The sequence below is a fragment of the Tinamus guttatus genome, unplaced genomic scaffold (genome assembly GCF_059628265.1).
Source record: "Tinamus guttatus ecotype Peru unplaced genomic scaffold, ASM5962826v1 Tinamus_guttatus_pri_ptg000710l, whole genome shotgun sequence".
NCBI classification, from domain to species: domain Eukaryota; kingdom Metazoa; phylum Chordata; class Aves; order Tinamiformes; family Tinamidae; genus Tinamus; species Tinamus guttatus.
In genome coordinates, this window is record NW_028289244.1 from 5,388,788 (window position 1) to 5,412,471 (window position 23,684).

The window sequence follows — 23,684 nt, forward strand, 5'->3', positions numbered from 1 at the left end:
TGGCACGTGTGGGACAGCCCGCCCGGGTCTCAGTGCTGGGCATGGCAGCTCTGGACTGAGCAGCAGACTTTCCCAAGCCCTGGCCCACAACTCTAGTAGTGACGATTCTCTCCCCTTTAGACCATGCATCTGATGAATGTTTTTGTGAAGTGTTTGCATGATACAGAGAGAGAGCAAACCAGGCACGGGGCTCTGAAAGAGCGAGCGAGTTGGTTATCTTCAGCTAGGAGCCTTCTCCGCTGCTGTGCTCCGCTGTGCAGGACGGGGTGTTCCTGCGTGGTCACCACAGTGCTGGGTCTCTGCACAGAAATACACCTCGTTTACAGTGCCCGAGCGAGCCCAGCACCTCTGTGCTTGTGTTGCAGTCTCGTTGCTTTGTGCTAAATCATGAGAAGGCGACCAAATCCTTCGCCCTCCTCCTGGCCCTGCTCGCTCCCTGGCAGCACTCTCTAGTTCCAATGCAGCTTTGTGTCCCCTGCTAGGAGGCAGCTGTCTCCAGCATGTGTCTTGTTGTCCCTGCTGCTTCTCAGGCCACTGCTGTGTGTCACAGGGGAGGCAGATCCTTCCTGAGGGCTGTGCCAGCACTGCAGCCCCATTAGGCTGCTGCTTTCCCTGTTGGGAAGAGCAAGCTGAAGGCATGGACAAGCTGAGCCGCGGTGTTTAGCGGGAGAGCTGCCTTGGCATCCTGCAAACTCCTGGACTGTCTGAATGCGGCAGTTCCCTGCAACTGTGTTTTAATTTGTTGAGCAAAAATACCCGTGCAGGGGACCTGGCTGCTGCCCATGCCAAATGCTGCCCCCACCATCCTTCAGCAGCAACCTGGCTCCCATTGCTCTGGGTGCAGTCCTGTATTTCTGTTAATGCGGACTCCTCCAGAAAAGTACAATCTCCTTCATGGAGTTTCTTTGCCCTTTTGCAGGATCTTTTTTGAGATGGGCAGAGGAGAGCAATGCATCCTCCCCAGGATTATTTTTTCCTAGCAATGCAGAAGTATTTTGTTTTCAGGAAGGGAAGGATGCTATGGAAGAGCCGTGACCAAGAGAAACATCCCCTGCAGCTCATCCCCTTGCCAGGTGATAACTTAGCATCTTGCTCTGCTGCCTGAAACCTGCTTCCCATTTGCTTGGCAGTCGCTGCTGTGCCAGTCTGTGGCTGCTGCCTCCTGCAGGCTTTGCCAGCAGCCATGTGGGTAGGTGGTTTAGCTGCTCCAACAGCTCTTTTGTTTTTAATTGCACTTCACCTCCCTCTTACTCTGTCTTTGTAGCCACAAAGCTCACCCCATCTGGTGAAGGTTTTGTCTTGCTCCATGTTGCTGGGTCACAGCGACAGGAAGCTCTAAGACAAATCCTCAATATGGGAGTCACCTTGAGGGTGACAGCAAGGGTCTGGCAGGAGGTGAGGCCAGGCAGAGGGCAGGCGGGAGCCCCAGCACGTGCATCCTGAACAAGTGCAATACCACGGGCTGTCGCTGCACGTCGTCTCCAGAAGGCTCTGCCTGTCCCCGGCAAGGCCGCTCCACCGCGCCGGTGACGCGAGACGCAACCTGCGCTCCAGAGCCACTTCGCGTGGAGCCTCGGAGACCTCCACGCTCAGTGGTTCACAGCAGAAAGCCACAATTGATGGGCACCTGCTCGAAGGCACTGGTGCGCTGGTGACATGTCCCCCGCTGTCCTTCCACACGCACATCCTGCCTGAGCTGTCAGCCTGGGAATTTATCGCTTTGGTGGAAGGGCTGGATAAGCCAGTGCTGGAGGGAATGCACTGAATCGCTTGCGTTTACTGGGTGGCACGTGCTGAACACGGGGAGCTGCGTTGCTCCATTTCCAGGATTGCTGGCCAGATATGTAGCGTCCAGATTGAACTGTGCAATTGCCAGAGAAGACCTCTCTTCTGTGACAGCTGTGGGACATCACAGGAGCATTACACAGGATCACGGAATGGTTGAGGTTGGAAGGGACCTCTAGAGATCATCTAGTCCAACCCCTGCTCCAGCAGGGACACCCAGAGCACGGGGCACAGGGTGGCATCCAGGTGGGTTTGAAGATCTCCAGAGAAGGAGCCTCCACAGCCTCTCTGGGCAGCTGTTACCATTACAAACCACTAAGTGGTTTGTGATTGGAAATGAGGGCTCACGCATTGAGCCTCACTGAGAAGCTCTGGGCAGTTGTGAGGACCTGATGCAGGACCAGGTGAACGTTAAAACTTGACACTTGTGTATTGTTGGCTGCTCTGTAACCAAGGAAATTTTGTAACTATATAAATGATTAATGTATATGTTTTGTGCATATGGATATTGTCAGTGTACAGGATGTGTAGCTGCCCAGTGGAGGAACCTGTCTTTGGTGCTGTACCTGAATTGTGTATCTTCAATCAATAAATAATATCTTTTTTTTTACCTGAAAAGGCTCTGGGGTGGGAGGTGGGAGCTCTGTTACAAGAGGCACATGTAATACCAGCCTCGACCTTGCAGACAAATGTAATGCTGTCCTGGAGGAGTGTAGAGCCATCAGCCCTTCACACAGACCCGATATGCAGCGTCCAGATTTAACTGTGCAATGCCAGAGAAGACCTCTCTTCTGTGACGGCTGTGGGATATCACAGGAGCGTTGCACAGGATCACAGAAGGGTTGAACGTGTTTCACTGGCCTCTGAGCTCCTCAGCTCTTGCGGAGACCTGGACAGAACAGGGACTTTGTGGCACGTCTTTAGCAGAGGGATGGAAACCAAGTCTTGAATAAAACTGGAGCGTTGCAGCAGCCGCCCCCACGCGAGGGAGCTCGCTGCGCTTCTCCCGCCTCTCCGCCAGCTTCCGAGACGGCTCCTTCCACGGAGGGTTGCAGCTGGAAGCGCTTCAGCCGCGCTGCTCTTCGGCGTTTGAACACGTTTGTGCAAGCAGGTTGTGGTCACAGCAGTGGCTGCGCGATGCCTTTAGCGGCTCGCAGCCTGGGAGAGGGAGTTTGGGTTTCATCTCCGCAGCGCCGCGATGAAGCGTGGCTAGGACAGGGCGAGGAAGGAGCTGGGAACGCTCTGTTCATGGGGCACGCGCAGGCGGTGGCAGTGCCCAGACCGCGTAGTCACCGATCCACCCAATGGATCAGAGGAGGTGACAGCCGGCCCGCGCTCCGATAGGATGTCTGAGTGCTGCACCAGCCTCACTGCAGTTTGGATTATCCCCACAATGCTGAAAAATTCCTGCTTCTGCTGTGTGTCTTTAGCAGGGACATTTTGGGAAATGAATGCTAAAAAAGTTAACCCTCTTGAAGTTGTGGCTCCCAAGTGGAAAAGTCCCCCTAAAGTGCAAAGACGGGGGTGTCTGGAGGGGGATCTGAGATGACATTAACTCTAGGGGAGGAGGAGCAGCAGGGGTATTTCTGACTAGGGTGAATTAATGCTGTTGGAGCCAGGAGCCCTGATTAGCACAGGAGAGGAGAGTGCTGAGGAGTGAACTCAGGCAACAGGGTTCACTTCTCACTGGGTATTTCAGAAATATTTAAACATCTTTCCTCTTGTTCCCTCTGCAAACGAAGCCACGGCACCGAAGAGGGGCACAGAGCCCCGGTGACTTCCAGCACGCAGAGCAGGGGAGCGGGTTTGCTCTGCCGTGCACAGAGCGTTCCCTGGGCCCTCCTCTACCCATGTGGGGCTCCCAGGCCCTGCACCAGGGCTGCTCACTTGAAAACTGTTAAATTCCTCCATGGAACACAGCAGCTCTGGGTCCCGCAGCTTGAATGCTGAGGGGCTGCAGCCCCCATAGTGAAATAGCTTTGCTGAGGCTGCCTGTGCCTACGAGTAATCTATCAAAGGGGCAGGAGGTGGGCACGGAAGGGCTCTCCTCTGCTCTGTACCCTCCCTTTGCCAAGATCCCCCATGGGTGGCTTGGCATTGGGATGGCTGCTGAAAAGGCTGGAGAGCTGAGGCAAAAACTGGGCAGGAGACAGGCCAAAAACTACCTTCTCCCTGCATCAGGAGGTCTGCTGGCCATGCAAACCACTGCACACAAGGCGTTGAGTCTGCTTCAGGATCTGGCTGCTTCTAGGGCTTTAGCTTTAATAAACCCAGCTTTTGTTTATTGAAAATAGACCCAGGAACCCCATCACACACAAGGTGACCAGCAGGAAAAAAGCCAAACTATCTTTGCAAGTGCCAAAGAAGGCCTCAGACCTGGCTGCCCTGCAGAAAAGTACCCCCCCGATCCCACTCAATGTGAAATTAGCTCCAGCTGTGGTGGGGTAAGGGGGCTGCTGGTTGGAGGCCTGGCTGACCCAGGTGGTGCTCGTGCCATGGCCAGGAGTTTATTTGGGTGGGATGGAGGAGGCTCTCCCTTCTCCTTCCCAGTGTTTCTATGTGCTGAGCAGTCTTCAAGATGGGCAGGTAGGAGGGTAACGGGAGCACTGCTGGGAGCAGGATGGGGTTTGTAGCCTGGGGTGCTGGGCAATATAGACCTTGCGTGGTCAGTCAGTGGTTTGGAATGGTGCTTTGTGTGACACGTCAGTGTGTTTCCCTGCTGGCAGAGCTGGGCTGCCCCTGCCTGGGGGTGGCTGCATTTCTGGGCCTGTCACTGTGTCATTTGTGAAGTGCTTCAGGGTCATAGGATAACTCCAGCTTGAAAGACCCTCTCAGAATTAAAAAAACTGTTCTTAGTATCCATCCCCCTGCTGTGTTTCTCTGAATAGTTGCACCAACCACTGAAGGCCTGTGAAGTTGAGAGTGGACTTATTTTTAGCACAGGTAAGATGCTTTGGGGGGTTTTAACAGTAGTAAATAGAAGGTACAATATGTTTTATGATGTATGAGAGAGTTGTGTCCTAGCCAAGAGGTGAATGACTGGTCCCAGGTGAGCTTCCAACTCTTTGGCATCAGGCAAAGGGAGCCAATATCAACATGGAATATTTCTACTGTTCCCAGTTGTGGTTTTATAGTACCCTGGGCTGGGAGAAGGTAGTATGGGCAGACAGGTGGGAGCAATGTGGGTGTTTGATTTTTAGTCAGAAAAGGATCACAATGTCCAGAGCATGGCTGTCTGAGGAGAAACCACTTCACTAATCCATAGGCTGCGATGGTTTTATAAATGAGGGTTTGCAGAAGTAAGAGCTCATGAGCAATTTGAGTGCAGATGGGTGCAGGAAGCAAAGCTCCTGTGTCTCTGGTATTCTAGCTGCAGATACAGGGAAAGTTATGATACTGGTCCAGCCAGCATCACAGCTGTCCTTGGCAGAGATGTGAGGCTTTGCAATGTTCACATCAGTGAAACAAAAGTAGTTGAACCACAGCAATTCCAACCCTTTTGTTGAACAAGATGTGGTATCTGAAGGGTTAAGTTGTTAAAGGTTAAGCTTGCATGGAAGTGTTGTAGGTTTTGTGTGACTATACTCAGAAATTCCGGGAGACTTGACATCCAGTGGGGAAGAGGGCTGAGGAGCTGGGTGCTGCCTTCTGTCTGCTAAATCTGAGATGGCAATCTTTCACAGTTGGTGTGTCTTAATAAAAAGCAGGAAAAAATTGTCCTGGCTGAAGCCAATATGAACTCTCAATCTCACTTTTCTTTTTTTGTTTTAATTATTTTTATTTTAAAGAAGCAAAAGTCAAAATCAGTCTCCTGGGTGGCATTGCTTTCACTGGAAAGCCAGAAATCAAAGGATAAGCAAAGTTCTTCTCTGCTTCCATGTACAGCACAGTAAAGCTTTGTAGCTCGTGCAGTATCTGGGGGTACCTGGCATGTCCGGAGTAATGGGAGTGTGAATGTAGGCAGTGTGAGTGGTAGGTTCCTGCTAAAGGAACGCAGGAAAGGTGGGAAGCAGGAGAGGTCCCCGAGGGGCAGCCCTCAGTGTCTCCTTGTCCCTGTTGGGCGGCCTGTGGTGAGAGGGGCGGCCATGTTGCAAGGCCGTGGGCCTTCCTGTGAGCTAGGGCCACCCAAGATACCAGGCCTCATGGATGCTGTGGGACCCTCGGGACGTGTTTCTTGGTGTTCCTGTGTCGTCGTCCCCAAGGGGATGCGGCCTGGCTTTTGGAAACGGGAGACCCCTGCTTCTCCCGAGTGTTTGGGACTGGAGAGGGGAATGGCGGCAGGGATGGACCTGGCTCTCACACTGCAGCGCTCCTTGGCTCCGGGCTTGTCTGGAGACCTCACTGTGTCTGAGGTGATGCACTGCTCTTTGCTCCAGGGAATCACAGAAATACAAGCATAATAATAATAAAAAACCCTCTTTATTACTTTTCAAAAATCATCCAACCAAAAATAATAATAATAAAAAAGAAGGAAAATCTCTCACAAGGAAACAACATGTTCCTGAGCACAGGAAAACAGGCCAATGCCACATCCGTTAATCTTGCCATGCGTCTTGCTGCTGGCTCTTGTTCTACCACGTGTCCCCTGCCCAGGGCTCATCCTTGTGTGCCTGTGGTTCCTTGCACATAACCAGCAACTGGATCAGCAGTCCTGGAGTCCATGGACGCTCTGGCCGTGCCTTGAGGACCCAGAAAGTCCCAGGTCGGTGACAGGGCCGTGTACCAGTGGCATTCAGCTTGGGACCAGGAAAGCCAGAGAGCCACGGGATGTCCCTGTGCTGTGGGTTTGTTGCTTGGTTGATCTGTAGAAATGACTTCTAATTATTTATTTCCTGGGCTTCTTTTGCCCAAGGGAGGGATGTGCTGATGGGCCCAACTGCTGCTCTGCCTTCTTCTCTCTCCCTTGGCTTGGACTCAAAGGGAACAAACAAGGGAGTGACTTTGTGTCACCTGGACTGGTCCATCTGGCAAATCAGTAGCTCAAGCCCAGGCCTTGGCCCAGGAGGCTGGGGAGTCTCTGCTATCCCAGCCTGGGGACTCCTGGTCTGTACAGCTCTAGTTCATCTGCACCTTCTTTGCCACAGTCAATGCCCCTCCTGCAATGTTTCCTTCCATTCCTCCTCCCAATGGCCGCAGTGGATGACTCTGCAGTGGGAAGAGGTGGCATGTTCAGGTCCTGCTCCACATCAGAGCATCGCCAGCTCGGCAAGGAGGATGAGTTAGTCTGCAGTGTTTTCTCTGTGTCCCGGCAGTGGCTGGAGCGCTCACCTTCCATTAGCAGTGAGATGCCACGGAGGGCAGTGGGAGGCGAAGATCCAGGCCAGGTTACGACCCAACGGTGTGGGCTGGGGAGAGGGATGCTGTGAGCCGGGGCAGGGGGGATGCAAACCTCCCCTTGGTGGCACGTGCCAGCCCCTGTGCGCTGTTCTGCGTGGAGATGCGCTTCCCTTCTCGCCTCCAGAACGAGTCCCCGTTAAAACATCACCTCTTCGCAGCTCCCGTAGTCACTCTCCACCATATCGGAGCCCTCGTAGTTGGGCGGCGGGAGCGGCTGGGCGCGGATGCTGGGCTGGCGGCCCACGTCGCAGTCCGCGTAGGACGGCTGGGCCACGCTCAGGCGCATGCTCACCCGCTTGTACCCGGGGTCGGCCTGGTAGGGGACCCCTTCCCCCTGCACCAGCTGGGCTGGGTAGTAGCTGATGGCGGTGTATTCATTCTGGCACTGGGAGGCTCCCATTTCCACAGGGCCCAGCGGCAGGAAGTCCTCCAAGTTCTGGTTGCTGTAGCGGGGTGGGATGGGGGCCCGCTTGTTGCTCTGGTCAAGTGGGAAGGGAAAACCCCCATAAAGAGCAACCGGCTCCGTGTCCGTGGGTGGAGGCGGCGGCGGGGGGAGAGGAGGGTGGGAGGAGGATGCAGGAGGGCCTTGAATAATCTCATAGTGGGAATATTCCTGGACGTCTGATGACAGGTACCGAGGTGGCCAGTAGGTTGTTTCTGCTGGGTAGACTGAAATAAAGCAGAGTCACGTTAACAGCTGTGCCTGCTAGGAACTGTTATTTTTCCCTCTCTTATCCTCCCTCTAATTCCCTCCATGTGAGTCTGACCCTGCAGGACATGTGGTAGGAAGGAAAGAGAGGTGAGGTAGGGAAAAAGGAGGTTGAGGAGAATGCTGGTTCCTGCAAGTAAATGAGGGGACGTGGCCTTGCTCAGGCCTCTGCAAGTCTAGGATGGGAATGGTAGCACTCCTGTGGTAGGAGATGGCAGAAGCCTGGATGATGAAGGTATGGGAGCAGAGCAGCAGGAAATCCACTGGGTCTCTTCCTTTCCCTACAGTTACTCTTCTGAACTCTCTACTAACCACTGTTTTTGCTGCTGAGCTTCCAGAGAGCTCCTGGATGGGGAGAGCACCCCAATCCTGGCTATGAGCAACTGATGCAAATGTTCTCACTAAAAATGAGGGGTCTTAATTTCTTCCTCCTAGCTCCACTATTATCTTTTATAGTATATTTTGACCCCAGCTGTGTGGGAATGCAGGCTGTGCATTCTCCTATAGATTATACAGAGGACTGAGAGAATTAGGGATCGAAATTAGGTTGTACTGGTGAGCTGGGAGGGAAGAGCTAATGCAGAGACCACAGCTCACCTTGGGCAGCCTTTGCCCATGTTTCACTTGGCTTTAACCTACACTGCTGGGCTCTTATATTTGTAACTCTAAACCCAGAGGCGAAAGGAAAACTAAGTGCAGGAAAAAGAGGTGGCTACGAACCCATCTCCTCCCTGGCCCAGGTGCACTTGATGAAGGACTCGTTGTCCGAATTGGAGGGAGGAGCAGCAGGGGGCAAGTTGGGTGCCACACTGCACACAATGGTGCCCCGGTGCTTTGGGCCATTGGCCGAGTTGAAGGTGACGAACTCGGGAGTGCCGGTGGGTTTGCGCTGCTCTGGTGTGGCCCGGTCCAAGTTGTTGTGCGCCACGTCGCTGAGGATGTTGAGCTCGATGGGCGGTGCGGCCTGGGTGCCCACACCCACGCTCTTGGAGAACTCACTCTTGGAGAGCAGGTCTGGGTCCTCCCGGGCCACAGGTTTGTGCGCCTTGGCCCTCTGGCGATAGCGCTTGCGGATGAGTACGAAAATCACGGCCAGGATGGCTACCCCCAACACGCCAGCCACAATCTCTGCAATCTCCTCAAGGCTCATGCCCCCCTGTGTGGGCACGATGGCAGGGGTGATGATGGGCTGCGTGCAGTAGTCCCCCTGGAAATCCGTCGGACAGATGCAATGGATGGAGCCCTGGGCGCTCACACAGCGCCCTGCATTTTGGCATGGGTTGTCTTGGCACTCCTCGACCAGCTTCTCGCACCTGTGGGAGGAGACCAAGATGGAGACAACCACTGTCAGCCTGGAGATGGGAAGCAGGAGCTGCCCAGCTGAGCAGGGCACAACCTGTATCATCCTTCTCAGGGTTCAGATTTACACCTGGTTAAGGATGCTCGGTCCTGGCCTGCACTCCCTCTCTTCCTGACTCTGTCTGTGCTACCTGGCTCTCCTGGCAGAGGACCATGAGCCTTCAGTTTAAAATGATGCTTTTCAGAAGGGGACTGCATTTTACAGGGTGGTCCTGTTTTTCAGTTTTGTCCAGCAAACAACATTTAGGAATGTTTGGCCTTAAAGAGGCATATTTCAACCTTATCCATCATTATCTGATAACATTAGTTATCTCTTTTTAGGTTGTCATGTCTAGCTGTCCAACAGGATGGCTGCATGCAGCTCACACCAAAAGATGTTATGCGCAAACAATATGTTTGAACCATTTTTTAGAGGTTGCAAGAAAATGTCCCTTGTGGTCTTTTGGGAGGCCTTGGTTGCCCTCACCCAGACTTAGCTCTACGAGGGCTGAGAGAGGGAGATGGCTTGTGTGTGTGTGAAGTGAGGAGGATGTATCCGTTCATGCCTACGTTTAGGACAGGCCATGGGCTGTATTTGCCCCTGTGTTGTGCCACTTTTCCCAGAATGGCTATGCCATGTGGCTCGCCTTTTCTAGGGCAAGCACTACATGGGTCTTTCTGTCCTGTTAAATGAGGGATTCTTGTGTCCCTCTGGTATTTGTTAACCTCTTATGCTATTTCACATATACTTCAGCCTCTGCAGAATCTCAAGGTGATCTGGAGGTATCTGTACTGTAAACACACAGGTACCATCTAGTCCTGAGAAATGTGCAAACTCCTGAACATGGTGAAGAGAAATACTCATTGCAGGAGGCTCTCTGGCATTTTATAGAGCATCTGCAGAACTGAGACTGAATTTCTGATTCTCTGCCCTGCTCCAACCCATACAACCAAAATGTTTGCCTCTACCGTTCCTTGACAGGATAGGGAATATCTGTTATGCTAGGTTGTAAAACACTTCTGTTATTTTTCCTTCCTTTTTCGTTTTGTTAATTCCTGCTGCTGCACAAACAGAAGCTCTCTGAGGTTTGGCTCCTTTTATTTTTTAGCCCGTGCTTGCATTTTCTTTAGGATGTGTGAGCTTGTGTGTGTGACACAAGTACCTACAGTCTCACACTTGTGCTGGAGGACTGTTGATTTCGGTTATTACACTGCCACCTAATGCTTAGCTATATACTTTTATACCAAGAATTGTACTAATGGTTTCTGCCTTCGTATTGATTCAAAGCACCAGTTTTCATCACAGCCAAATAGACTAAGGCAGGAGGATAAATTTGATGTTCTGTTTCAGCCTATGCTGAGTGTCACTTGTCATGCTGATCTAGAGGCAGGAACAAGATGTAGTCCCACCAAACTATGTGGATACAGCAGGTAACAGCTGAGAACTTCAGGGTCAGCCTGCCATGGGAGATGAGGTGGCCTGAAGCCTTCCTGAATCTTACCTTTCGCCCATGGACCAGTCAGGGCAGTGGCAGGAATAGCCCGTAGCAGAGAAGGTGCAGGTTCCCCCATGCAGGCAGGGCTTGGAGTCACAGGGACTGTCCCCTAGCTCGCAGTGCTCACCAGAAAATAGCCCAGGGCAGATACAGGTGTAACCTGGAGAGGATGACAGAGCCATAAAGTGGCATATCTGCATCTGAATGCATAGAAGAACTAGCAGTAAATAAAGAAACACTAAAGAAATAGCGAAGAGCAGTACCCAAGACTGGCATCCACTGAAATGGCACTTGGGGTTCAATCCACCTGTTTACTCACAAGTACTTAGTGCTGTTGGAGGTGCTCTTAGGCACCCAGGATGTCCACAGAAAACTGGCAAGGACATGGAGCAGCTGCTGGAGGCTACCTGGCTATTTTCGGGGAATACAAATAGCACTTAAATTGTTAGGCAGCAAATCAAGCCTGTCACCTCCTGACACAGACCCTCTCCTGGCAGGGATGTAGTCAGGGTGCAGGCATATTGCAGAAAGAACCTGGGGGACCAATTCAGCTTAAAGGAGGGGGAGCCTAGCAGACTGACTGCAGAGTTTCTGACTCTGCTAAATATGATCCCATGCAGCTTGTTGTTCTCTGTAGTCTTTGGTCCTGCAAGTTCTTGTGGTATGAAGCTCCTGTCTCAACATGTCTGGTCTCTCTTGCCTACGGGAGGTGTCTAGTCACAGCCAGAGAGAAATCCAGCGTACCCAGGGATTTAGAGGGGCCTTTGCTGCTTGTGTTTTGGCTGCTGTTTAGTGTAGCCCTAAGCATGGGAATGTCCCTGGCTCTGCTGAGCTCTTTCTAGTCGCTCATCTGGTGGTGCTGTGGGAAATTCAGTGCTTCCACTTCCAGCAGCTAGAAGAGTCCTTGCTCATCCACAAACTAAAGATCCCTGTTTTAGAGCATAGTGTGAACAAATGCAGACCTGTTTCCACATGCGTGTTAGTGGCTGTACAACAAGGACTTGCTGACGCTTGCTCAGCAGCTGCTGGATGTAGCCTATAAGGTTGCATGTGAACAAACATGTTCTGGAACATAGTTCTTTGTATCTGGTTTGTGTCTCTGGTCCTGAGCACTCTAGCTGATGTGGTGGCTGGTCTCGCTTTGACCCTTTCTGCACAGATGCCTTCTCACGTGGCCCACTGGAGCTCACTTGCACAGACCTGTCTTTGCCTGTGCATGTGATCCTATGCCTGAGGTCCCTGGGCAAAACTTTGCACAAAATAGTAAAACATGACCATAGTCTCCAAGTCGGAGCCCACAGCGCTCAAAAGGCAGCCAGACACCCAAGACAACTTCACAGGAAAAACATTCCTCCAGCAATGCCTTCCCAGCCAGACTGTCCTGTCTGTTTTGGCTTGGAGCCATGTCCCATGCCATGTCCCCCAGGGATTTTTCTAGACAGTTGAGTCATTTGCAGGGGAAGTTGCTTATATGGGAAGGAAACTGGGAATAGCACTGGCTGACCCTTGGCGAGGAAGTGATTTCTTCCCCTATATCCTCTCTGCAAAGCAAGCAGCTGATGCTTTGGCTTAGAGCCAATGATTCCTTGCCTCTTAGGCTTAGAGCACTTTCCAGCCCAGTCAGAGGAGGTTGCTGTGCAGGGGTCTCAAGGGTAAAGCTAACATGCAAGTGCCAGGCTACCTGTTTGGTATATACAGTGTGTGTCAAACAAGTTCACCTGAACCAGGCAGTTGCTGAATTGACAGGGCTGGGAATCTTGTTCCCAGAGGCTGCAGGCACAGCAGAGGTGGTGTGTTCCCTCCTCTGGTCCTCATTTGCCCTCCAGGCAGGGCGAGGGCATTGGCAGCTGGCCATGAGAAGCAAATAGCTGTAGAAGGAGCTTGTGCCCCTCACAGCAGCCTCCAGAACACCCGCTGCCCCAAGAAAGGGAAGGTGGGAGCCCAAAACACAAGCCATTTCTGGCTCATGACATGGGGCATTATGGTGCGTGGTCTTGCAGCACTCAAATCCAGGATGTAGACACAGGGCAGATGCTGCTGTGAGCAGTTCCCTCCCACTGCAGACTAGTCATGGCCCAGTGATTTAGCTTGCAGGGGATGTGCAGGTGCAAACTGTCTGGGGGCAGAGCCTGGTGCACAGTACCAAACTTCAGTGGAGCATCCGGGCCATACATTAACCTGGGATTCGCAGATCTGAGCTTACCGTTTTCCCATATCCCTTCCCATAGCCCCAGGGAGTCACTGACTGCAGTGGGAACAGACTAAGATCTTGGCTTGTTTTTAGCCCAGATACCATCACTGCATGATCTGATCTTGCCCGATTCTAACTTTGCTAGTGGCTCCTTAAGGAACGAGGATGCAGAAGGGTGGGTGGAATTTCTATCTGAGTTTTTGGCAAAGCCGTGCTCCCCTGGGTCGTGCACACTGCTCAGAAACCCTCTTGCCCTGCGGGCCATGGGCTGCTGCAGGAGCCAGGATGATGATCTCATACACCCAGCTGCTGCTGCACTGAGTCAGCTATCACTTGAGGTCCCTTGGGACGGTGCCATCAGGTTCTCCTGTGGCACAGCCCCTTGCATAGGGATGATTGAAGAGGTTATCTCTTTCTCCCATCATTGCTTTTTGCTTTCATATTGCTCTGCACGGTATATTTACTCACCACCTCCATGAATTTCGGAGCACATCCCATTGTTGAGGCATGGATTGCTGCTGCAGGCACCAGCAGGGGAGCAACACTGCTTTATTTCCACCTCCTCCATGACTTCCTTTGATTGCCCCTTTCCAGGCAGGAGAACCACTTCTTTGCCATTGATTGCAATGACATCCAGGCAGCCTCTGAACCCCCGTATGACTCTCTGGGACTGGAGTGGCTGCCGGAGGCCCCCGAAAAGCAGATCTCTCTTGCCCTGGGAGATGCTGCAAGTCCCTGGAAGCTGCAGAGATGCGTTTCCCAGGCCATCGATGAGCAGGCGGACAGACGTGTTCTTCACTTCCAGGAAAACTGAGTGCCACTCACCGTCACTCACAAAACGTGAGGAGGAGAGGTTCCCGGTGTAGTTTCCCCGACAGCTGTACCCAAGGTGAGGCACTCCTTTCACTATCTGCAAAACACATCCAGGAGGTCACAGTTAACAGCAATGAAGGTAGCTGTTGTGCATGGAAGCTCAACACTTCTCTTGCTGTTTTTTTTCCCTCACTTGCCTGCCTAAGCCTTACAAGTCAAGATGAACCACAATTTTCAGACCACAAGAATTACCATGTAGGCAAATCCAGCCCCTTTCACTCTTGTTTAGTTTTGCACTGGTCAACTGAAGCCTGTTTAAGTGAACACAACCTCCTTTCTTTTGCAAAATGCCTCTGTCTCACTGATTCATCTTCACCCTGTGGCCTTTTCTTGCATGTGACCAGTGTAAAGCAAGGGAAATTCATATTTCCACATGTAAGTGTGGAGCTCTCCGAGTGTAGAGCTGTGATTGTACTTCTGCAGCTGGTACCCCTTCTCCCCCTTTCCTGCTCCTAATCACAGCTTAGGTATTTGGGCTATCTGTTGCTGGCTGGATGCAGGTGGACTCCCGTTATGGGCACCATGGCTTTTATTCTTTTTTCACTGTCTTGTTACTGGTGGGGAAGCTGCCTGTGCAGTTCCCTCTTTGGCATGGGTGAGGAGTGCTGAAAGGACCTTGTTGAGGAGGAGCACCTGGCAGCCTTTCCTTGGAGGAAGCAAGGAGGAGGTGGGAGGCAGAGAAAGGAATTACTGTTGCAGTCGCTCCTAATCAGCATGCTGGAAACTGGGGCCAAAGTTTCTAATAGATGTTGCAATCCAATCCTCACTCCCCAGCACCAGGGGATAGGAGGGGGACAATTGAGTTATTGAGCTTCTAAGAAACTAACCACACCAATGTCTTCTGCAGTGTACTGGGCAGTCAGAAATTCTAGTCTGTGGCCCAAGGCTCTTTTAAACTGAAGTGGAGGAAGAGAAAGGAAAGGTTATCTGGGCTCTTTCAGAGTGAATTCAGGTGCAAATCCTCCTTCGTGTTTTCTCTCCAGTGCTTTGTTAATAAAATAAGTCTTTCATAAGACTCAGGAAACTGGAGGAGGAAAGAGGGAACAAAACATTCATGGAAACCTGCAGAGCTTGCTATCTAGCATTAAGTAATTCATCCCAGGTAAAAGAGATCTCTGTAGGGGATGTTGGAGATGATGAGGTGTGATGATGCCTGGAAGAGGCTAGAGGAGCAGCAAAGGTTATAGGCTACACTGAATTCTAGAAAAAGCTACATCTGATATGATGGGTCTAGTCTGGATGGGCCAAAAGAAGACCAAGACAACAGTTCACTCAGTACAGATAAAGGCTGAGCAAGGAGGGAGTAACCACTGAAAGAACCCAGGCATAACAAAAGGAAGATGGTTTCAGAAGAGCTAGATAGAGCTGGCACATGTTCTGGAAGCACCCCAGGGCAATGTGTGTAAATTCCTTTGCACAATTGGCAGGCACACCACAGAGCTTTGTTGCTTTGTTTTATCTGGAAGAACCTGATTTTGTTGAAGATGGGTCTGTAGATTGGACTTATCAATTTCTCAGGCTGGAAAACAGCTGAGAACTGAGCTTCCTGAAGCAAGAACTAACAGATTGCTGTCTCCCACAGCTTGCCTAGTTTTCCCATGTTTGTGCTGCAGAGTGCTATTTCTGAATGTCGGGAATGCTTAGCAATTGGAAGAGCAATGATATGTGTGCCCTTGCGAGAACTCATCCTCTTCACCAAACCATCACTTCCTAGATATGATTGTTTTAAAGATTTGGCTTATACCTTGATTGCTGCAGTTCTTAAACCTTAAATTCCCCAAGTTTATTGGTCTAGATGGCCTAGAAAAGCCATATATTTTAGGAAGTTGAATTAATACAGATAAGTAATACTGCTTTGGGGAAGGGAAACACAAGGAAAGGCAATAAGTGGTTTATTAAACCAGAAAAATCCTCGGGTATTGCAAAATGTACCTCCAAAGTGGTGTGGTCAGTCCCGTTAGCGTAGAACACAACCGCATGCAGCTGGTGGGTTTTCAGGCGGAAGTGCATGTGCCAGGACCCGGGCTGGGAGTGGTGGTACCAGATGTGGCTGTGGCCTCCAAACCTCACAGCTGTTCCTGGAAGCAGAATAAGTTTCTATTAGTCTCTGTTTTGATGAGTGCAGGACTAACACAGTAGCTCAAAGAATAAAATTCTGATCACTGAACTCATTGAAGTGTGAGTCACTTTTCTGAACAAGATAGATGTTGCTAGTAATGATAAACTACAGAAGATTAATTTTTTTTTAAAAAAAAAAACCCTAAATTTTAAAGCTCTAAGTCTAGACTTAGTCTTGAAATTGAAGTCAGAATGGTTAGTCTTTGGGACAACCATGGAAAGTCTTGGTGCTTTACACTGGACTGGCGGGAAACAATGTACCACAAAATGGCTTCAGGTTTCTAGCATGGGACGCTGATGAGAAGGATTGCTTACCGTTGCAAGAACAGATTTGCTCCAAGCTGTGCCGTGGGGTGAGGACGCTGAGTCGGGCAGTGCTGTAAGTCGACATCATGCCTGGGTCCATCTGAATAGTTTCCTTGCAGACACGGTGGGCGCAGTCTGCCCCGTGACATGGCACATGAATTGCCTTCTTCATTCGGAGCCCAACGAGCTGATCCATCTCTCCAGCTGACACAGTGATCTTATTTGCAAGGACCCGGGGCTCATACAGCGAGCCATGAGGCTCTCCAACAGCCAAGAGCAGGTCCACTCCATCCGAGGCAGCTGCAGGCTGCAAGCTGGCCATGTGGATGTTTTGGCGCCGGGTGACAAGGACGTTTCCCAGGAACCTTTGCAGGTTGCGCCAATGGTCCCCCACAAATTCCTCAGGAGAGAGGTGGCGGAAATGTAGCACTACAGCCTTGTCCAGCGCCTCCTGCGTGAAGCACCACACGTGCACATTGACACTGGTGGTGGCTGTGAATGTACCATCGCTGACTGTCACGTTCAGAAGATAGTGGCCATGGGGAAGCTTGTCCCCAGCAATGATCTTTCCATCTGCTGCTCCAACAGAAAAGAGCCCCTCCTGAGGCACTTCAGCCACCAAAGTATAGACCAGCGTGTCGTGGGGATCCCGGTCCGTGGCGTGGATCTTGCCCAGAACACCTCCTCGGAAGGCCCTCTCGTTGGTAGTGATGAATATCTCCAGGGGAAGGGCTGAGGGAGCATACTGGCTCTGCTCGGTCACTTGGATGTTTATAAATGCAGATGATGACAGGGGAGGGATGCCGCTATCAGATACCTGTCAAGGAAAACAAGAGGATGTTATAGCTGTCTGCTGATTTATGGTCCACTCACCTGACAGGCTGAGAAGGTTTTACAGAGAAGTAGCAGTGGGGGGAAACTGTCAGGCAGCAGTTTGGGAATGAAAAAGGAAGGGTGCTAACTGGGGAAAAGGGATGGCAAGGTTGGATCTCATCTGGAGTTGGCTTTACAAGACAAGGTCCATCTGGCAGAGTGGCCTCCAGCATGGAGACCATTTGAGAGCTTCTGTTAACAGAGGGGTTTCACTCATTTCTGTGTGTGCTCATCAGCACCAGAGATGCAACTGGGCAGTTCTGATTTCTGAGATGTTTGTTTTCTTTAGAGATGTTGCCAATCTTTGGGGCTCCATATGTAACTTAGTGTGCAAAGACAAAGCAGCTACACACATCAATGCATTTATTCTCCTGGTCTGTTTAAGTCTATATCCTATCTCTGACAATGACTGCCTTACAGGAGTCAAGGAATTCTAAACAGAAAAAAACAACATGAATAATCAGATCATAAGAGAAGTTTCTCTCTAATCTTAGGCAATTAGTGGTTGAGTTCATAGTAATAACAGTACATAGCTTTAGAACAATATTATTACTGCAGTTGTATGTGCATTATGTATTATTATCTCATTGTTTCTAATGGGATATCCTTACTGATAACAGTGAAAAATAATCCATTTATCCTGTACTGTTACAGATGCTCTTGCTAGAGCATCTTGCTCTTGCTAGAATTATGCTAGGAAAAGTGTTTGTCTAAGGAAACTGGTGGCAGAGCACTTCTCATGATCACACTACCTGATTTTATCAATACAGAGGCTGGTTCCCAGCTTCTTGTGGACAAACTGCTTGGAGAGAGAAGCTCTATCTGTTTCCAAGCTGCAGAATTTGTGCCCAGACTGGATTTCTCCCAAGACAATGAAGCTCCCATCCAGCTGTGCTGTCCTAATCTCATTTTGTTGTTTCTAACCTTGGCTGGGTGAACTCATATACCAAGAGAGTAAGGCGGACTATACCTGGACTTGTAATAGATACTGTTCTTTCATTCTTCGGTTTAGGACGGAGGATGTCACCAGCAGACCATTTGGGGTGACATCAAAGGCCTTCCCATCATTGCCCTGGGTGATCTGGAATGAATATGGTGGTCCATTTTCTGGGGAGTCTCTGTCGCTCATAATCAGCTCCAGGACACTTGTACCGACTGGGGCATTCTCCTGAAATAAGGAAGGATAGGAGTGGAGAAAGAGAAAAGCCCTGGGAATTTGCCCTGCTCCTTGTACACACATGCTCCCTCCCTTTCCCTCCTCCCTCCCCTGCTCCCTAATTTACTTCTCTCCCTTTCTCTAGCATTTGTATATCGGGACTCTTGCCATCGCTGGCAGTAATGCAGTAGAGACAAGGGTTTCCCTTACATAGCACTAAATATATGGTAGAGTCACATGGATTAATACTGACAGCTGAGCTGCTGCCCTGGTTTTCTCCTAGAATCATGCAAGTATCAGGGGAGTTTGTGTGTTCTGGGTACCTCTCCTTCTGAGTATGTATGGGTGTTTCGAGCCCAAGCTGTGGGTTCGCTAGCTTATGGCCATCACTGATAGTGGTGCTTGACTGTATGCTTGGGTCTGTGCTTTATTTTGTGGTTTAGACGCTGACAAATGCAAAGGAGGAAAGGACTGCAGATCAGGCTTAACGTGTGAAGAGAGCTCTGCAGCCTCTATATTAGAAGGACAGAAGGTACCTACAGCTGTTGGTAGGAGAAAATGGCATCTGTTCCTACCTGCTCTAGCAGATCCTGCCAGTTCTTTGTGGCAATAAGCACGAGCTCTCCCTGAACTGGGAGAACAAACTCCCTCCTGGCTTACCTGTACCACCACACTGTAGTTGAGCTGGAAGAAGCGGGGAGGGTTGTCATTGACATCAGACACTTGGACGTGCACATCAACATTGCTGAACTGAGCAGGGTGACCATTGTCTGTGGCTTGAACTGTCAAGGAATAGCTGGGAATCTGGAGAGTTTACAGAGCATGGTCATTTGGAGAAGTGAAGGAGTGCTGGCTTCCTCATACAGATGTTTAATTCTGTTGCAGAATATTATAATGCAGAGCCTGAAGCATTTTATCATAACACTAGCTTTGTCCCTTGTCTAGGATTCTTCATTTACAAATCTCAAAGTACCTTGCTAAAGAAAATTAGCTTTACAGTAGTTGTGGAGAAGAGAAATGAATTGCCAAAGATGGATAAGAGCAAGTTGGGCAAATATCTGTCAAGGGTGGTTTAGGAAGAGTTGCCTTCTTTGAGTAAGGGATGGTCCAGATGACTGTTCAAGCTCCTTTTCATAATTAGTTACTATAATATTCTGATTCATAGAAGTAGAAACCAACCATGCTGGTTTCTAGTTGTGAGTTGACTCACATCCATCTGTCTTGGAGCACTGGCAGAGTAGACAACAGCCCAGTGCTGTCACCAGTGAAGACTGTATCACCTTTCCTAAAGCTCAGCCTTTCTACTGCAGTATCTATGGGTCTAGAAAATAAATGAGTGAAAGATTTGCCTTCCCATTACAGTGTTACCATTAGATCATTCAGAAGTCTTTTGCACCTCATCGTTTCAAACTCTCACACTTCTGTTTTCTTGAACTTACCTCCTCCCTGTCCAGGTGCTTGGCAATGCTGATCTGCCCACTTTTCGGTTGAATGGCAAAGTGTCCCATTGGATTCCCTCCCACAATTGCATATGCAATCTGATTGTTCATTGCTCCGTCCAGGTCATCAGCTGACACCTATTAGGAGGGAAAAAAAAAGCCCTATGGTTCCTGGTCTAAGATGGCCTTGCTGAGGAAAGGCAGGCATTAAGACTTCCTTGGCAGTAAAGCAAGTTGGATTGAGCTTTTTTCAGAGGTGGAGGAGGGATGCAAGCAATTTACATAAGTTTCATTCTGCCCTTCTGCTCAAGGAACACCCTGCCTCCCCAGGCCTCATGGATGTTGGGCCTTTTGCAGTCATTTGTCTTGTTGAGATATCCCCAAGCTTCTGTGTTTTTTCTTGGGTGTCTTAGGCTTTCATTTAAAGGTTGCCTTCTAAGGCTAAATGCCCTCCATGTCCATGATATATATAATAAATGCTGGTAATCATCCTCTAAGTAACGACTGAATTCTATGTGCTGAATGCCACAACCCTGCTCTCTATGTCAATCCCAGTGTAGGCTATTGAAGATGAGGGTCCCCTTCTCATTCAGTGGCTATATTGAGGTATCTCTATGCAAAGGCAGAGCAAATATTGTGTAACATAAGAGAAAAAGACATCTGGCCTGGTTCTTCATCATACCGTGAGGATGACTTCTCCAATTGCAGCATCCTCCCGGATATCAGCAAAGTAAGGGTCTTGGATGAATTCCGGCGCGTGGTCATTGATGTCAGTGATGTTGATTACCACCATGGTGACATCGCTCAGAGAAGCTGATCCCTTCCTTGTCCCCTCAATGGATAGATAATACTCATGACTGGCTTCGAAGTCCAAGCTTCCATTTATGTATAAGGCACCTGCATTGGCAGATAGATTGAAAAAAAAGGGCAGAAGATGCTCTGAATAGATAATGTAAGGATTCTTGGAATAGTGCAGGTTTATTGAGATAATTGCCAAACTGCTACCAGATAATCACAGAATAAGGTGCAACTGACCTTTAAATACCACCTGGTTAAATCAAGGTATTGAAAATCTTGGCACCCCATTAAAAAAGGCTATAAGCACACTGATTCAAATCAGGCCTTAAGGGACTTGGCTACTAAAATTAGTATAGAAGACTGTATTCCCTGTCCCCTACAGTGTACGCAGTATAGAGGCAGAAAAGATTTGTGGCCAAGATTGACTAATTGGGAAGATTAGGGGAAAATCTTCTTTAAAGAGCTGACGTTCTTTTCCCCAGCCCTCCATTCTGACATGCACATGGACACCCTTCAGTAAGAAACGGGCAAAGAGAAAGATGCAGGACACGTGCAGGTGGGATGGGATTGAAAGAAAATAGGAAAAGATCTTCAGAGAAAGATAAGGAGAAAATAGAGGGAAGAAAAGAAGAAAGCAGTCTACAAATCACATATGCAGATCAGTAACAAAGGCCAAAGGCAAGAAAAGAAGTGCAATACTATAAAATGGCTGAAGTGAGAGAAGAAAAGAACAGGGGTAGTGCAACCAAATGGAGAAGATCAAGAGAGGAGCAGACAGGAACAGCTGTTGATGATGGGCCAGCCTGGACCTGCCTGGCCACAAGACCTTCTTACCTGTGTTAGAGTTGAGCTGAAATTTCCCATGGTCATTGCCATTCACAATTTCATACTTAATCTCTGTGTTTTCTGTGTTATCCCTCGTCAATGTTGACAAGTTGAGAACTTCCGTGCCCACAGCAACATCTTCTTTTACCATGGCCACATACTCAGGGGCCAGGAAAACAGGCAGATACTCGTTTAGATCCACCACAGAGACAGTAACAGTGCCAAAAGCAGAGAGGGGCTCTGGGGTGCCTCGGTCTGTAGCACGGACAGTCAGCTCAAACACGGAGTGCTGGGTGTCCTTTAGAGGCTTCTCCAGACGAATCACCCCTGTTGTTTCCTCAATTGAAAAGTGTCCGTTGGCAGAGTCGGAGAGAGAATAGACAACCTCAGCATTGAGACCTGAAAAGATACCATAGCAGACTGCATTAATCTATGGTGGGAATGTTGCTGTTTCTTTTTCCTTTTTTTTTTCTTTTTCTTTTTTTTTTCCTAAGGGAAACAAAAGCTGTAGTAACATCTCCTTCAAGTGTACTTCTGTCCACCTACATATTCAATTATCTAGGCTCAGTATCGTCTATCAGCATCACCTCTCTGTATGTACTGGTGCTTCTCATTTTTTATTCCTTTATTGGTAAACTTATTTCCCATTCAAAAGCAGATAAATACTAATTTGTTTATCTATCACTGTAAATTCAATCTTTGCTTTGGAGGTTTAATGAAAAATCTCTTCTTAGGAGCCTTAGCTATTCTTTTTGAGAATCTGAAATCACAGGAAAAAAAAATTTCTATCTTCAGAAGGACCATTTCATCTATTCATATATTCCCTGCAGATCCAAAGTCTCTTGTCTTCCCTATTAGGCAGATCTTCCATCTCCATCTTCAGGATAAAGTTTGGGTCCAGGATAGAATTTGTTTTACAGTCAGTTGTTTGACAATACGGTTTTGGAATGTGTCCTTAACGTCTGTCTGTCTGCATGTTTTTACAAGTATTGTAATTCCCTCGGGGTTTCAAGATGCTGATGCCAGCCCACAAGTCAGGAACGTGTCGCTGATGAGATTCAGGCATTTGTCTTTGCCAAGATTCAATCGTCTATGCCCATTTCTGCAACCCTTCCCTAGCTTTTAAAGGTTCCTATTCAGGATGAAAGATGAACTCTAGTAAAAAAAAAAAAAAAAAAAAAATCATTCTGACTCACCTTCATCAAGGTCCCTGGCAGCAACCACAGCTATGGGTGTCTTTGTTGTGGTGTTGTCAAAAACAGCCACAGCGCAGTGACTGGGGGAGAATCTTGGTGCGTTGTCATTCGTGTCCTCTATGATAAGTGTAACGTCTGCCTGGCAGGAACGGCCTCCACCATCTGTTGCTTTGGCAACAAGATGGTACAGAGGTTTCTGCTCCCGATCGAGAGGTGCCGAAGTGGTCAGCTCCCCTGTGGGAAATAACAGGAGATGATCTTGTCTCTTGCAATGCAGTTGCAGTCTTGGAGAGCGTGGAGAGGTTCAAACATATGGTCATTGTGACTGAACTCTTGGAGACAGCAGACTGGGTTTGAACACCAGTTCTGATCTGGTTGATAGCAGTGATGTGTCCATGCCACATTGCTCAGAGCTATTTTCAGATCATTACAAGACAGGACTTGGCACAAGGATTCTTATAAGTCAGGCTGAACTTTATACAAGGGATATCGTCATGGGATATGGATGCTCATAAATTGTACTTTAAACACCTTTGTAAACTCTGCTGAATTAAGCTTCCTGCAATGCAATGAACCCCAAGTGATCTCTGGAAGTATCAGTATATCTATTTGGAAAGCAGGAACCAAGCAGGAAACCAAGATCGGGAAATGCACTTTCAAGATCACTAAGACTTTTCTATAGAGTTTAGACCAGAACCTTGAACTTAATCAGTGCTTTAGTACTTTGCCTATGTCTCCTCCTTGGGGCCAAGTTGTTAACATTAGTGTCTGCCCTTAATTTTCACAATGTTGGTGGCAAACATTTGTAAAGAAAGATAGCAGGAAGACAGAGCAAGTATTCCTGTATACCACAGTGCAATAAAACTGCTGCTTGTCATCTCCTGCTAGCTTGGAAAAGTTAGAATGAGCAGTTTTCATTTACTCAAGAGGAGAAAAGTGGTGAGCCATGGCTTGGAGTTAATATCTCTCTGGATGGGTAAGGAAAAGAACAAAGGATCCCATTTCCCTTCTGCCTTGGGGCAGGGCCAAATCTCACCTGTATGTGGCCCGAGTCGGAACTCCTCTGCTCTGGGGCCGTGCAGGCTGTAGGTTATCTGGGCGTTGCTGCCAACATCAGGGTCAGTTGCTGATATCTTCAGAATGAAAAGATCTGGGGGGGCATCTTCAGAGACTCTCCCAGTGTAGAATATCTGGCAAACACAGAAGGCTTTTATTTATCTCCCAAATACCTCCACTTTCCCTTA

At 49.2% G+C, this 23,684-nt stretch overlaps 1 protein-coding gene across 1 annotated transcript in view; it reads right to left on the reverse strand.

Annotated features, from left to right (window-relative positions):
* Window positions 1-7,258: 7,258 nt before the first annotated feature.
* FAT2 (FAT atypical cadherin 2) overlaps window positions 7,259-23,684 on the reverse strand; it is a 42,353-nt gene continuing 25,927 nt past the window's right edge. The window contains exons 11-23 of the mRNA XM_088536948.1: window positions 23,477-23,630; window positions 22,441-22,674; window positions 21,254-21,643; window positions 20,304-20,518; window positions 19,622-19,759; window positions 18,843-18,986; window positions 17,997-18,194; window positions 16,163-16,970; window positions 15,662-15,807; window positions 13,325-13,766; window positions 10,672-10,825; window positions 8,552-9,144; window positions 7,259-7,791 (exon numbers count right to left, since the gene is read on the reverse strand). Of these exons, the coding sequence (XP_088393074.1) occupies window positions 7,259-7,791; window positions 8,552-9,144; window positions 10,672-10,825; window positions 13,325-13,766; window positions 15,662-15,807; window positions 16,163-16,970; window positions 17,997-18,194; window positions 18,843-18,986; window positions 19,622-19,759; window positions 20,304-20,518; window positions 21,254-21,643; window positions 22,441-22,674; window positions 23,477-23,630 (4,149 nt within the window). The remainder of the gene's footprint in view (window positions 7,792-8,551; window positions 9,145-10,671; window positions 10,826-13,324; window positions 13,767-15,661; window positions 15,808-16,162; window positions 16,971-17,996; window positions 18,195-18,842; window positions 18,987-19,621; window positions 19,760-20,303; window positions 20,519-21,253; window positions 21,644-22,440; window positions 22,675-23,476; window positions 23,631-23,684) is intronic.